The sequence below is a fragment of the Melanaphis sacchari genome, unplaced genomic scaffold (genome assembly GCF_002803265.2).
Source record: "Melanaphis sacchari strain LSU unplaced genomic scaffold, SCAv2.0 Contig93_pilon_pilon, whole genome shotgun sequence".
NCBI classification, from domain to species: Eukaryota; Metazoa; Arthropoda; class Insecta; order Hemiptera; family Aphididae; genus Melanaphis; species Melanaphis sacchari.
Genome location: NW_020271665.1, coordinates 459,241 through 472,971, shown reverse-complemented (window position 1 = coordinate 472,971; position 13,731 = coordinate 459,241). Strand labels below are relative to the sequence as shown.

The following is a 13,731-nucleotide window of genomic DNA, read 5'->3' as shown; positions in this document are numbered from 1 at the left end:
AATTGTATACACATATAAATATATATAATATAATTTAATAATATATAAAACGAGTATTAGCATACAATAGAAAATAACGAGAAAGAGTGAGAGAGATTGGATTAAAAAAGAAAAAATAAAGAAAAATAAATGTTATAATCTTCGTTTCTAGAATGCTTGTACATATATATTTTTTTTTTACTTTTGGTTGCGCCAGTTGTCTGCGTGTGTGGCTGACAAAGCAAAGAGAAGAAATCGAACGATTGTTTACAACATGTGTTCGTCAGCGAGTGTGTGGTTAATGGAGCCGGTTTTTAGTTACCTACCTATATATACTTGTCGTCCCGTCATGGGAAAAACGGGAAAAGAATTTCTACGGCACAACCACCGGCAGACGCGTTTTCGTTTTTGTTGAATTTTTCGGGAACGAGCACCCACCTGTGAGACCCGTGCCGGGCTGTAATATATCGTGACAAGGGGCACGTGTGCCCTCGCATTTCAGCGAAATCACGCCGTTAAATCGATACAAGCTATAATACAATATTATGATCGGTACTAGAAACGGTCAAAAATCGGTCGTTGACTAGTGAGTACAATAATAATAATACGTTTCGGGACAAAATATTACGTTATACTTTATTCAATTTGGCCAGTTTGGCCTGTTAATTCGTGAAACGATTGTTAATTTAATTTTAAATGCATGACCATTACAGCACGCGAATTAAACGTATTACATTATGAAATATCTACATGCATTGTATTAAGAGTACGCTTTCGGCGATTTGGTAAAACGATCGATTTTTTTTTTTCATTGTTAAATGTTGACGTTGTGCACGATTGATGCAATAGAAATCATTGGGACGTATTTTACAATAAATGTGGACAACGAAACGATTGATAGATATTTGTTTTTGTTTTATTCGTACTGTATTATGTACTATTATCAGATTGTATCTACATTGGAAATGTGGAATTCTTAAGTGATCATATAGGTACCGTGTTAGAAGATGCTGGCTGCTAGGTTCAAGGCCAACCAAGGTCATGGTTGGTTGACCCGACTCGGGCACCGGTGGTTAATTCATTAATCGTTGTTACCAACAATTTCTCGACCGCTGTATATTTTTTTTTGTTTTATTATTATATTTTTTTTTATATATATATTTTTTCGATCTTCCCAATTGATTTTAGTTGTAGTAATAATATGAAATCAATTATTATTTTAACGAACCTTTTTTTAATTTAACTTTATAGATGTAGTATTAATCATTAAAAATGAAAAATAAAAAATACTAACATAACCGGTTTTACCTAGTCATAATTTACATTCTTATATTTGTATCCAATCTTCATAGAGGTTGAATAATTACAATTATTATTTATTTAATAAATATATTATTAAACATTATTTGATTTTTTTTTTCAATTTTAACTTTTTAAAAATTATTAAATTTTATATTCGAAACATCAAAATAGTTGGGATTTTTTAAGTAATCTTCTTAACTTAGACGACATTTAATTGTTTTAAGCGGGGAATTATTAAAATATTGTATTTACCTTGTATAAATATTGATCGAACATTCGGCATACGTCAACGTCGTTTCCAATGCAATAAGTAGCTTCCATGTTTTGCACTAAAATTTTTTACGAGGTCCTAGGCGATCCTAGGACTTTAAACGACGGGCAAAAATCGTCAAACATATAAAATAATAATAATATTTAAAAATAAAATAAATTGAGAAAAAAAAAATTAAAACAATTTTTTTTAATTATCTTTCACAAGAAACGCACTTCACTGATGTATGAAAATATAATGAAATCACGCAATGAATGATTAGTTAACGAAACGAAACAAAAAACCAAATTCCAGACGGAATAAACGTAGGTAAATATTTAACCGTGCGGCAATATATTCGGGTTCCGGAGCAAAAATTGATCGGCGCGAAACAAAAACGAATAAAACGAAATTTCAATAAGTAATCGAACGAAATAAAAAAGTAAAAATCAATTAAAAATAAAAATAAAAACACGAAAAAAAAATATAAAAAAGTATTATAGTTTTTTCGCGATGCGACTATTATACGCGTGCACGACGAACGGCAATACAAATAATATTATAATATTATGTTAATAATATTGTAATAATTATTACTGTAATCACACCATATTATATACGGTCTACAATATACAACGAATGAAACGGTTCGTGTGAATCGATTACAATATTATCATTTAAATATTATATCACGATTTTTTTTTTTTTTTAATATTATTATTACTATTATTATTATTATTATTATTATTGCGTTATTATTATTAGCACATCCGGACGAGGAGAGCGCGTCGAACTCGGTGTCGTGTGGTTAATAGTCGCGGGCGAACCACATGAATCTCACATGCGACGAGTCCCGGAGCGGAGAACGAAAAACCCGAGTCGACCGCGGCGACACCTGTACGCGGACCGTGGCAACTGCGCGCCGCACAGAATCTCTCTCCACCCACATTTATCGGCGGGCGGGTTGCGGGGCAGCGATGGTCCGCCGCCGCCGACAACGGTCGGAAGGGGTTGTGTGTGTGTGAGAGTATTTGAACTCCGTGGGTGGGGGAGGAACGCCGCCGTGACGTTAAAACGGTGCGTTTTAATAAAATATATTATTATTAGGAGGTACTACGTATAACAATAATAATTATTATTATAACAGCGCGGACGAACGATCGGTTTGGATTATTGTCACGAAAAAAACGATTCCGGAATTTCGAACAATTTCCAGGCGTTTGATAATTTTCAAACAGTATAATGTAATGTATTGATATTTAAAACGATACCATTGAAACGTGTGAATTGCCGACGACACGGAACAACTGTTATGAAACCAAAACCTTGAATCCAAAAATATATACCCAACTAATATTCGTAATATAAGATGGTATTTAGGTGCACTACACAATAAAATATAATGATCTGTGTTATGACGTATGGTGTTATGATTTATTTGAGTGTTTTTTATTTGAGATCAATTTTTTTTTTTTTATTTTTTTTTTGGTCTGAAATTTCTTTTACGGCCGCCCGATATAGTTACTGCGGCCGGGCTACATTACGATATTATTATTATTATTATTATTATTATCGTGCGTCAAAGACCTGCAACTAAGGATATTTTCTTGTGTATAATATCGTCGGTGCAGCTGTAGTCGTAAAATAAACACGGCTGTCTCATTATTTGTTATTTTTACAGGAAATATAAAAATGTATACCAAAAAGGCAATATAAGTGTACACACGGGATATTGTAGGAATACACATTAATCATATAGTAAAACTATACAAATAAGCGTAACGTATAGTGTTTAGTAGAACATTTCCCCTCCTCATTTGATGGCACCGCGAGCCTCTGCTGCAGAGTATAGATATCGTATATAGTTAATCAACACTACTATTAAGAAGTTTCCGAAAACTATTATACATTTTTTTTAATTCTTTAAATACTTATAAATGTTAATATAATATTCATGTAAACCATACAGTGTATGATATATATTATGCACTATCCTATAAAATACATTTTTCAAGTTTTCTTTAAACAATAAACAATTTACATGTTTAATTTTAATTTTTGAATTATTTAATTTTCGGAATTCAATCTTTGAAATTTAACATAACATATAGCAAGCAATGGGTATATATAATTATGTAAACACTAAACTAAAAATTATTTTTAATTTTTTTTTTTTAGTAAATGGCTATAATATACTCGTAGTACCAATGCATTACATTGTTTTAATATATACGTGACTTGTATAAATTATAAACAAACTTAAATTTGAATTAGATAAATAACACATTTTTATGTATTACGAAGAAAAAGATAAACATAATTTAAATTCCTTGTGCTATTTATATAGCACAAAATAATAATACCAATCGCTTTAACAGTATCCTTAGATACCTAATTTGTTTTTGTCACAAGCAAGATCAAAAAATGAATTTAAAAATGAATTATAAACGCAGCGATTTATTTCATTGCAATGGTTTGTGATTTTGAAAAACCGAACATAAAAAAAAAAAAAACAAATCACAAAAGCCAACCCAACATAATTCAGCTGTTCCTGTTCATGCGCGTTGTATACAAAACTGCAGTAGTATTGTACAGACAACATATATATTTTATAAGTACCTGTATACCGGGTGATTCATCAAGTATGCTCATTCCTATATTTAAACTTTTCTAATACCATTATTCGAATTCTGATTTATAAAATTTGTAAGTATACTTAGGTATAAAAACATATTTTCAGAATCTTAAAAATATATTTTTACTTCATTTTCTGCAGTGGTTATACAAACATCATTTTCTGCATATAATAGGCTGCATCTTTTTTTACAGTAAATTGCTAAACTAGTGTTTCTTAACATTTTAACTAGGGCGATACACTATTAAAAATATTATACTTTGCAACACACGATAAAAAAATAAGAATAATGGGTAATTACTTATAATTAATTTTAATTATAGTAGTGTAAAATTAAAAATAACAAAGAAAATAATAGCATAAAAATAATGATAAATGTTGATAAAAAATAACTTATCTTTAATCAACACAGGAATTATATCAAATACTTATTAATTTTTATAAATCGTGTCAAAAATGTTTGTACTTTGCGACACATTTGGATTGTCTGCAGACGACACAATACTGTTTTTGCAAAACACTGTTAAATACATGAATTTTTGAAAACTTGGGTACATCGAAATCGGTCGAGTAACCTTTAAGGATAGAATAGCAAAAAAATATTTCAATCATAATGTCAATTTTATAATATTTATTTTATTACTTATTATGCTTTAGACCGTTAACTTTAAAAACTTTTACAAATTATAAAATGCCATGCAGTAACATTTTTATAAACTAATACCTAAAATTACTAAATTATTATAGTCTTTATATAATTTTACAATTAGTGTTATTTTAAAGACATGCAATTTTTTTCTGGATTAGAAACTTAATGTTCAAATTTAAATTTATGTAGATCGACATTAAAAAAAAAAAAAAAAACATCAGCTAGTTATTAAGAATTTACATCATAAAAGATAGTTTACATTTAAAAAAAGTTTGTATCACTGCGTGTTAATTTTTAAATTAAACAAAAAATGTAAAAGTACTTGAAAGTATATTAGTATATTAGTATAAGTATATTAAAAATGCAAAACATCAGAATATTAATAAACTCTATAATAAAGAAAATATTAGAGAAAGAATTATGACTTTTGAATCACCCTGTATCTAAATATTGGCCTATTGACGTATAACACGATTATATTACTATGGCTCGGACTTCATAGGGGCTTGGAGGGTCTTAGACCCCTCTCCCTATAGAAAAAAGAGACAACTCGAAATTCAGCTGTTCCTTTTCGTATACATGTATGAGTGTTTTATATTGAGTCATAAAATTACAGCAATAGACATTTGCAGTCTACAGTGTAGATTTGGAAAATTTGTCAGATTTGTGCATAAATGTAGGTAAATGTGTTTTGTTTTTAAATGATCCTTAATCGATGATAAAACAACACCTATTGAATAATTTTATTAAAACTAAAGCGGTTCCTATGTTCTTAACATAATATCATATAAGTACTTGTAAGAATATTCAGTATAATTAAACTATATACTACATAGGTATTCCATTACGATGAATTAGATTAATGAAATTCATAAAAAAAAAAAAAAACATAAATATTGCAGTGCAGTGCAGTTTGCGATGTGGGTACTTTTGCTTATATAAGTACTTAGTTTATTCGTTCTGTATGTGATTTTATTATTTTTTTTTTGTAATACATACGATATACCTACCATTGCGATTCCATTGTTTGCAATATTACACAATTGTTTTCATTTTTCATAGAAATGCAGCAACTATTTTAGATTTAAAAATAAAAATTTAATTTATTACCTTATTTAAAATTAAAAGTCAATGTTATTATTATTTGGTGGTTGTTGAATCGTATATAGTATTGGTATTGTAATATACCAATATGTATCACTTAGTTAATACAATAGTTTAATATTATCATTATTATTATAACAGTGTCTGTTTTACGTAGAAACTAATTTTTAGGCCCTGTTTCCTATAATATTATATTACATATTCGCGTATAATTGGAGAATTTGCGGATAGTAGAAATAAAATAGTCATCGTCGAACGATGACGATATTAACATATTTTTTATGAAATAATAATATCATGTCGGGTCGGCGGACCGTCCCGAAATATAATTAAGTCCTATTTCTGTGCGTATAATGTATGTGTTATTGTATAAACGAATTTCATAATATAATACTCGTGATTTATACGAATAGCTTCGAAACGTCAAATCCCTTTTTATTTATACGTTATTTTACGTTATGTTATTTTGAATTATTACACCAAAGACGTTTTTTAGTATTGCATTATGTTTAGCCAGAAGTAATATATTTACGTTTTCTTTTAAATTTATACGATTTAATTCTATACAAATCCGAAAAATCAGTTTTCAACGTATATAATACTATGGTAATTTTCAATCTACAATAAATGTTGTGAATTATTGAATCAATTTTCAAATCCAAAGTCTGTTTAATTTACAAATATAAATATATTTCATGTAAAAATTAAGTCTATATCAGGATTTTTTTTTTTGATAAAATATTTCAATTAAATACGAATTGATTTTTATTATAACAATAAATCTATGGGTTTCTATAATAATAACTATTATTATTATTATTATTATTATACATATTTTAAATGCAAAAAATTAAATTTATATGTTTTAAAATCGTTGTCATGTTCGTTAAACAAAAAAAAAAAAAACAAATTATGCCTACTGAGTTTGCAGTGTTTTTAAAAATATGTTTTCTATTCAAATAAAACGTGTATATAGCAGATATGTACTATAAATAATAGATAATAATTTCTAACAATACTATTAACTGCCGTATTTATAGTTTATGCATTTTAGTAATAAATGCTATTATACTATACACAATGTCAAATAAACAAAAAAAAAATGTCATAGTTTCTTGCCGGTCACGGTTAATATTGTATTACGTAGAATATAATATTCAATGTTGGAAATAAATAAAAACCCTTAGGCTTTTTTTATGATTTCAAAAATCATCTTGTATAACAAAAATATAATGTTAGTGTTATTATGCATCCATGTACATTACATACTTTATCAGATGATTATTTTAACAATGAATAATCATTTTGAAAATAATTATACGTTTTTTGGATATTTTATTTTTGGAATAAATAATTTATATTGGAAATAAATTCTAACTTTTTATATTGACATTATTTTTTTCATCCCTAAAACCTTTATTAAATTTTGATTTTTAAATCTGAACTTATATTTTTATTTTCATAAGCTGAAGTAATATTTTTAAATAAAGATGTTGGTTCATAAATATTCAATATTGAACGAACAGTTTTTTTTTAATAAGTATTTATTTAAACTTTAGATAAAAAGAGTGAAGTGCAGCAACGGGCGTTCCGTATATTTCAAATTTAAAGTTAAAAAGCTTATAAACAAAAATAAAAATATTCATTTAATATTTAAACATTTTAAAAATATCATCCTTCAAATATTACGAAACTATAAAAGTAAGCTTGTCAAAATCAAAAGTTAACAATGGGTTCACCAATAAGCAATTTGGTGATATTGTATGTTGCTCGTGAATTTATTTTTCACAAGAGAAATTTCTATAAAAAAAGTCAACCCATTTCGAAACAATGAATGGATACTGTTAAAAATATATACAAAATTCACATATTATTATTAAGTGAACTTGTAAATATATATAATAAAATATGTCTGCAATTTATACGATGACTATCGTGTATACATATTATATAATATAATATAGTATAACTTAGGTATGGATATTATATATTTTCTACTCATCATTTTATGATTACATTAGTATTAATATGACTATATAACTTGAGATAAATATAAAATACCGAATTATGTTTTTTAAATTCCTATAATATTATGTGCTGTTCGTAGTTTGACATTATGAAAATATATTTATTATCAAACTCTAATCGTTTCGTGAACGTGTGTATAGATCGTGTGTGTGATATATTATACATATGATTAAAAATGTATAATATTATACATATTTTGTTCGTTTAAATCGATTTCCATAAAATATTATTATAAATGATGTAAAACGAACCAAACACGGGTTGGACAACCATTTTATGATTAGTTCTGATAAGTTTAGTTGAGTTTTAATTATTAGCTTTCAATTTAATCTGTCGTCTATCGAATCGTAACTGGAATCTCCAACTAAGTTGTTTTTAATTTTTTAATGAAAATTCTGTTGTGCAGAAAATAATTTAAATGTAAAATAATGTCAGAATACAAATTGCCTTGACTGACCAGTAATTGTCACTTATCTTTAACTAAGTAAGCACCATTTTAATTTTATTTTTTCGTTTTGAAAACGACAATAGAGGAACTGTTTTCGCATTACTTTTCCGTAAATAAGATACATAATTTATGTATTCACCATAAAGTAGATTCTTACTTCAAATGCAAAGGAAAATAAACTTAAGTATAAAGGAACACGTCATAAAGAATAATATTACATAGATAGTAGGTACCACCTACATTATTATCTTAAATATTCGAATACACATATTATAATAAAGTATAAATAAAACTATTCGTTTATCTTTACGACTCCACTAGAAATTCAGAGTTTTACATAATAATTAGATCGAGTAGTAATAATAAGTAAATATTTGATGATTTTTATATTCATTATATTATACCATATTTTATAACAATAGTGAATAAAGTTTTTTTTTTAATGTAATGAACTGTTTGCAAAGTTAAAAATAAATACAAATTTAATAATATTTTAATTCTATGTAAATATGATTTTAATTTATATAAATCATATTATTGGAACAATAATATTAAAAAATAATTAATTTAACCTAACCGTGGAACATACATTTTTTTAACCCCAATAATTTCATTGTACATATACGTTTCGTAATTATTAATTTAAATTCGTATTTTAATTAGTATATTATTACCACGCCCGCATACTATAATCAGTTTGAATAGGTTACTGTAAATCGAGACTCATTGCCTACAAAATATTGAATTGTAAAATATTATTATCGTAGAGAAATGTACAATTGATTTCATTTAATAATCTTTCGTACTCAATTTTATATCTATTCAAATATTAATATATAAATACCTTAATACAGTGTTTGGATTATTTAAAAATACAAGTATGTTATCAAACTAGATGTTTTCCTTTTTTTTCATCCACGATTTTTTTTTTTTTTTTGTAATTATGGGTTTTTAATATATTTTTATACTTAATTTCTTATAAAAAAGTATATAATATTTATTACAGTAATTTATATTATTATTTCATTAATTTATTGGTTTTTGTGATTTTTTAAATTAAGATGTATAATTATTTAATAATTATATATTTTTATATATGATGGACTATATCATTTTTTACAATTGTTACAATTATTATTTATTAGATTGTTTACGACTGACTTAATATAAGTATTAGGGATATACGTAGAAAAACGAAACGTATAAAATACTTGTTAGAAATACCTACCTACTAATCTAGAAAAGATTGCAAAACATAATTGTTGAATTTAATACTATTTCCTTTTTAGAATAGTTTGAATTGTATTTAACTTGTTAAATCTACCAGTACGTACCAAGTTAATTCGTTTTGCAAGCCATTTATCGTATAAATGAATAATTAAATTTTAAGACTTGTGGAATTAGTTTCTTCTAAATTAAATTGGGTTTATAATAAATAAAAAATAAAATCATAATGAAATTCCTTTATTTATTCGATTTTTAATTTCGACAAACACAGTCTCTCTTGTGTTCCTTGAATATTAAAATATTGACGTGACGTCGTATTTACAATTACAAAAAATAAATATATTAAGAGTTTCAAGTCTACAAGATAAGTAAAGTTCGTAAACAAAATAAAATAATTTCTTGAAACGTATAAAAAGTTCATTTAAAAAATTCTTCAAAGAAAAGGTATAGGTTGATCGAATATATAAGTGAAACAAAATAACGTGAAATAAGTACAACACAAAGGCGGGACAATATATTGTATATATGTATAAATAATGTAAATGTTTAGTTCATCTCATGAAAATGAATTATAAACTTATAACTATATACAGAGTCATAAAAAGCTCCCGAAGCTTGAAGAGGGGAAACTCAATTTCATATCATCCAAGTGTAATATTTTTTAATTAAAGTTAAACAATTTCCCACAACGATATTTTTTATTTGTACATACATAATTTTGTTTTATATATTACTTTAAACATTAATCAATTTCTAAATTAAATGAACCTTTGGATAAAAGTCTATATTGTTTTTATTAATTTTGTAGAAACTTTATTATTAATATTTACTTTTATGGATGTAAAAAAAAATACATATATATTTCTATTGATAGTATATACACTCACTATAATATCACAATATTTTCCAAGAATGAAACAATATTGACTAGTTTAATTAAACGTCATCACAATATATTATACACTATAGTGTGAAATTCTAATAAAACTGAAACCTATATTATTATTTTATAATGTCTTGTTTGCAAACATAAATACAACTATGAATAATATAATATTATTATTGTTAGTAATAAATTTATTTGAATTTTATTAAAAAAAAAAAATACGAGAAGAAACAAAATTATATTATACATTTACAAAATTACAAAATGAACATCCTTACTAAGAATTTTGATGAAAAAAGGTTTTGTGTAAAATATTCTCTGTGCTCCAGAATTGCGGTTACTTACATCGCATATTTCATAACTTAAAAGACTAGAATAATAATTAGATACATATTAGTTATTAATATGATAATAATATGTATAGCATATACGGGGATTGTCTAAAATATTTCGAAATTCCCTAATTTATTAATATTTAATACTCTATTACAGTATAGCATTTTTGATAATTTTATCCTATACCTATTATCTTATATTGACACAGATATATAAAACGGTATTATACCTATATCAGTAAAAAAAATAAACCAAGAGGGTGATCTATCCCCACATTACCCCTCCTCCTGTATACATATGCCACTATATACTACATTAACATTGATATAAGTTCCATGGATGTAAACTGTGGACATAATTTAAATTGTTAATGTTACTACTTAATTAGCAGAGATGTTTATAATAATCATACCTCCATTTTTCGGCATAGTCGATAAAAGATTTAACTGCCATCCACAACACATTTAGCAGTATGTACAATGTACATTAATTTATTAAATTATTATTTTTAAACTGTATACATAATAATATCGTCTTGTTGAAAATGTTAATAAATACCTAACAATTGTATTGTAGAATCAAATTTTGTAATAAGCCAGGAAAGTTTTAATGAGATCATGCTTTGTGATTGTGTGCTGAACATTTAAGTATACTTTCGAATGTTAATATAGGTAGGTACACAATATGTAAATTTATGTACGTACTACGTAGTCATCTGTACGCAATCAAAAATTATAATATTATCATAAATTCATAAGTATGTATTACTATAAAATATTAATTACAATATTATTTTAAAATAATATTTTTTTTTATAATGTACATACAAAAAAAATGTAATGTTTGATTGTAGGAAATAGTTTTTTTCGATGAATTTATGAGTCGAAAGTACATTATTGTAATTTATTAGGTACCTAAGTGCCTAAATTTATATATAATTCTTATTTTAACGGAGAAAAAATCGAATTGTGTGCAAAAGTGGTAATTACGTATATAAAACTAATGAACGTATCCATCTATAAGATTTATAGATTTATTTTTATAATATTTTTATAGTATCAATTGAAAATTTTAACTTATAATATTTTACAATCGGATTGAGTTTAATTGACTTAAAGTAAGATTGATCCAAAAAAACAAATACTTTGACTTATAACGGGTGCGTTTGCCGCAATGGCCGTCAACGTTTTGTACGACATAATTATACATAGTGGTTAATGTTATCATTATAGAATTATGATAATTCAATTTTTCGTTTAATTCAAACGATACACACAAACGCCCATTTAATTAAAGGTAATTCAGATTATAATGTATGATAAAAACGAAAAATGTACAAACCTACACCTATATAATATCCCACCTATCAAAGAAGAGGACCGGCAGATAGAAAATAAAAACAAAATATTCAGAGAAAGTGGTTTTAGAATTCTTATTCATGAAATAATAATATATTATTATGACTATTTCAAAATTATATTTATTACATTTTTGTTAACATAAACAAAAGGGATAATACTATTTGATATAAAGTTTTTCCATATCAATCGAATGAATACTCGTAAATCATGTATGAGAGCTTACAATAAAATACGTCTGATTTACAGCATATACCAAGTTTGAAGGAAAATAAGACTGTCGTTGTTTTTTCCCCGTCGTAACATATACGTAGAATCCGATTTTGTGAAAATGCGAGATTTTTATTTTTTTTTTTGTTTGTTTTTTTTTTTTTTTTATCATGCGTTTTTACCTCTGACTACGATTTGTTATTGCCACATTATTAAGTCACAAGAAGTCGTATCCTGGATTAAATACGAATTTATAATTATAAATATTTTAAGAAAATAAGCAATTTCAACTATAGGTATACGCCTGAAATTTTTTTAATATCTTTTAATTATTAATTATATCTTAATATCTTATATACTGTAATTTCGAACAAATTAATATTTAAAAACATGTCATAGAGAATTGAACTTTTTATTTAGTTACTTAAAAATAATATTATATAATTATTAATTATAGAAAACATACACTCATATAGGTATTTTTACCCCCCATCAACAGTTTGTTTTACGCATTATTTAATTATCTACAGGATATCATTAATTAAATTTCAATGAAAAATTAATACAGTAATTATGTTGCTTATAAAAATTAATAATAAATATATTTTAATTATAATATGATATCAAACAAATAACAATTTTTCAAAAATTGAATATTCTTTATGTTTCTTATGGTGTTATACAATTATTAACTAATTATTATTATCACTGCAAAAAATACATATTTAATTCGGTAAACACATAATACGATGTGACGTATATTTATGTTATAATAACATAATATGATGTATGCAATAGTAATAGTATTACAACGAGCTCTTAAGCTCTTGCGAATATTTTGCTAATATATTATTGCGGCATAATATAATTGATATATTTGAAATATAAGTTGTTAAACAGTTTTTGAAACATTTTATTACTCATTTAAAACAACTCCTATTTGTAAAATTTCATAGTCACCGAGGTGAAAAAAAATGTTTGAAGACGGTTCGCGGCACGAGTGGATACACGGAAGATTGAACACGTAACTTTCGACTGTATAAGTGTTTCTCTCAAGTCTCTCAATGGATAAGCCGAAGTTATTTCGAACGATTACATTTCAGGGACATTTCGTTTTGTCAATTATTATTGTATTTTATCGTTTGATAAAACTATAAAAGTGTTAGTGATCGGACATTTATAAACGATTCGTTCGTAAAATTTTGGTAATATGAAAAGGAATTTTTAACCAAATACTATATAGGCATCACCTATCATAAATCATAATACAATATAATAAAATAAAACCATTATAAAAGGTTTATTTTTTCATTTCTTGA

At 25.6% G+C, this 13,731-nt stretch overlaps 1 protein-coding gene across 2 annotated transcripts in view; it reads right to left on the bottom strand.

Annotated features, from left to right (window-relative positions):
* The window catches only part of LOC112603001 (putative mediator of RNA polymerase II transcription subunit 29), a 100,172-nt gene extending 97,801 nt beyond the window's left edge, over positions 1 to 2,371 (bottom strand). Inside the window, exon 1 of one of the 2 annotated variants that reach the window (XM_025351398.1) lies at positions 1,534 to 2,371. In XM_025351398.1, coding sequence (XP_025207183.1) covers positions 1,534 to 1,564 — 31 coding nt within the window. In that variant the 5' untranslated portion in view covers positions 1,565 to 2,371. The remainder of the gene's footprint in view (positions 1 to 1,533) is intronic. The other variant, XM_025351399.1, reaches the window with a different exon arrangement.
* Positions 2,372 to 13,731: the final 11,360 nt, after the last annotated feature.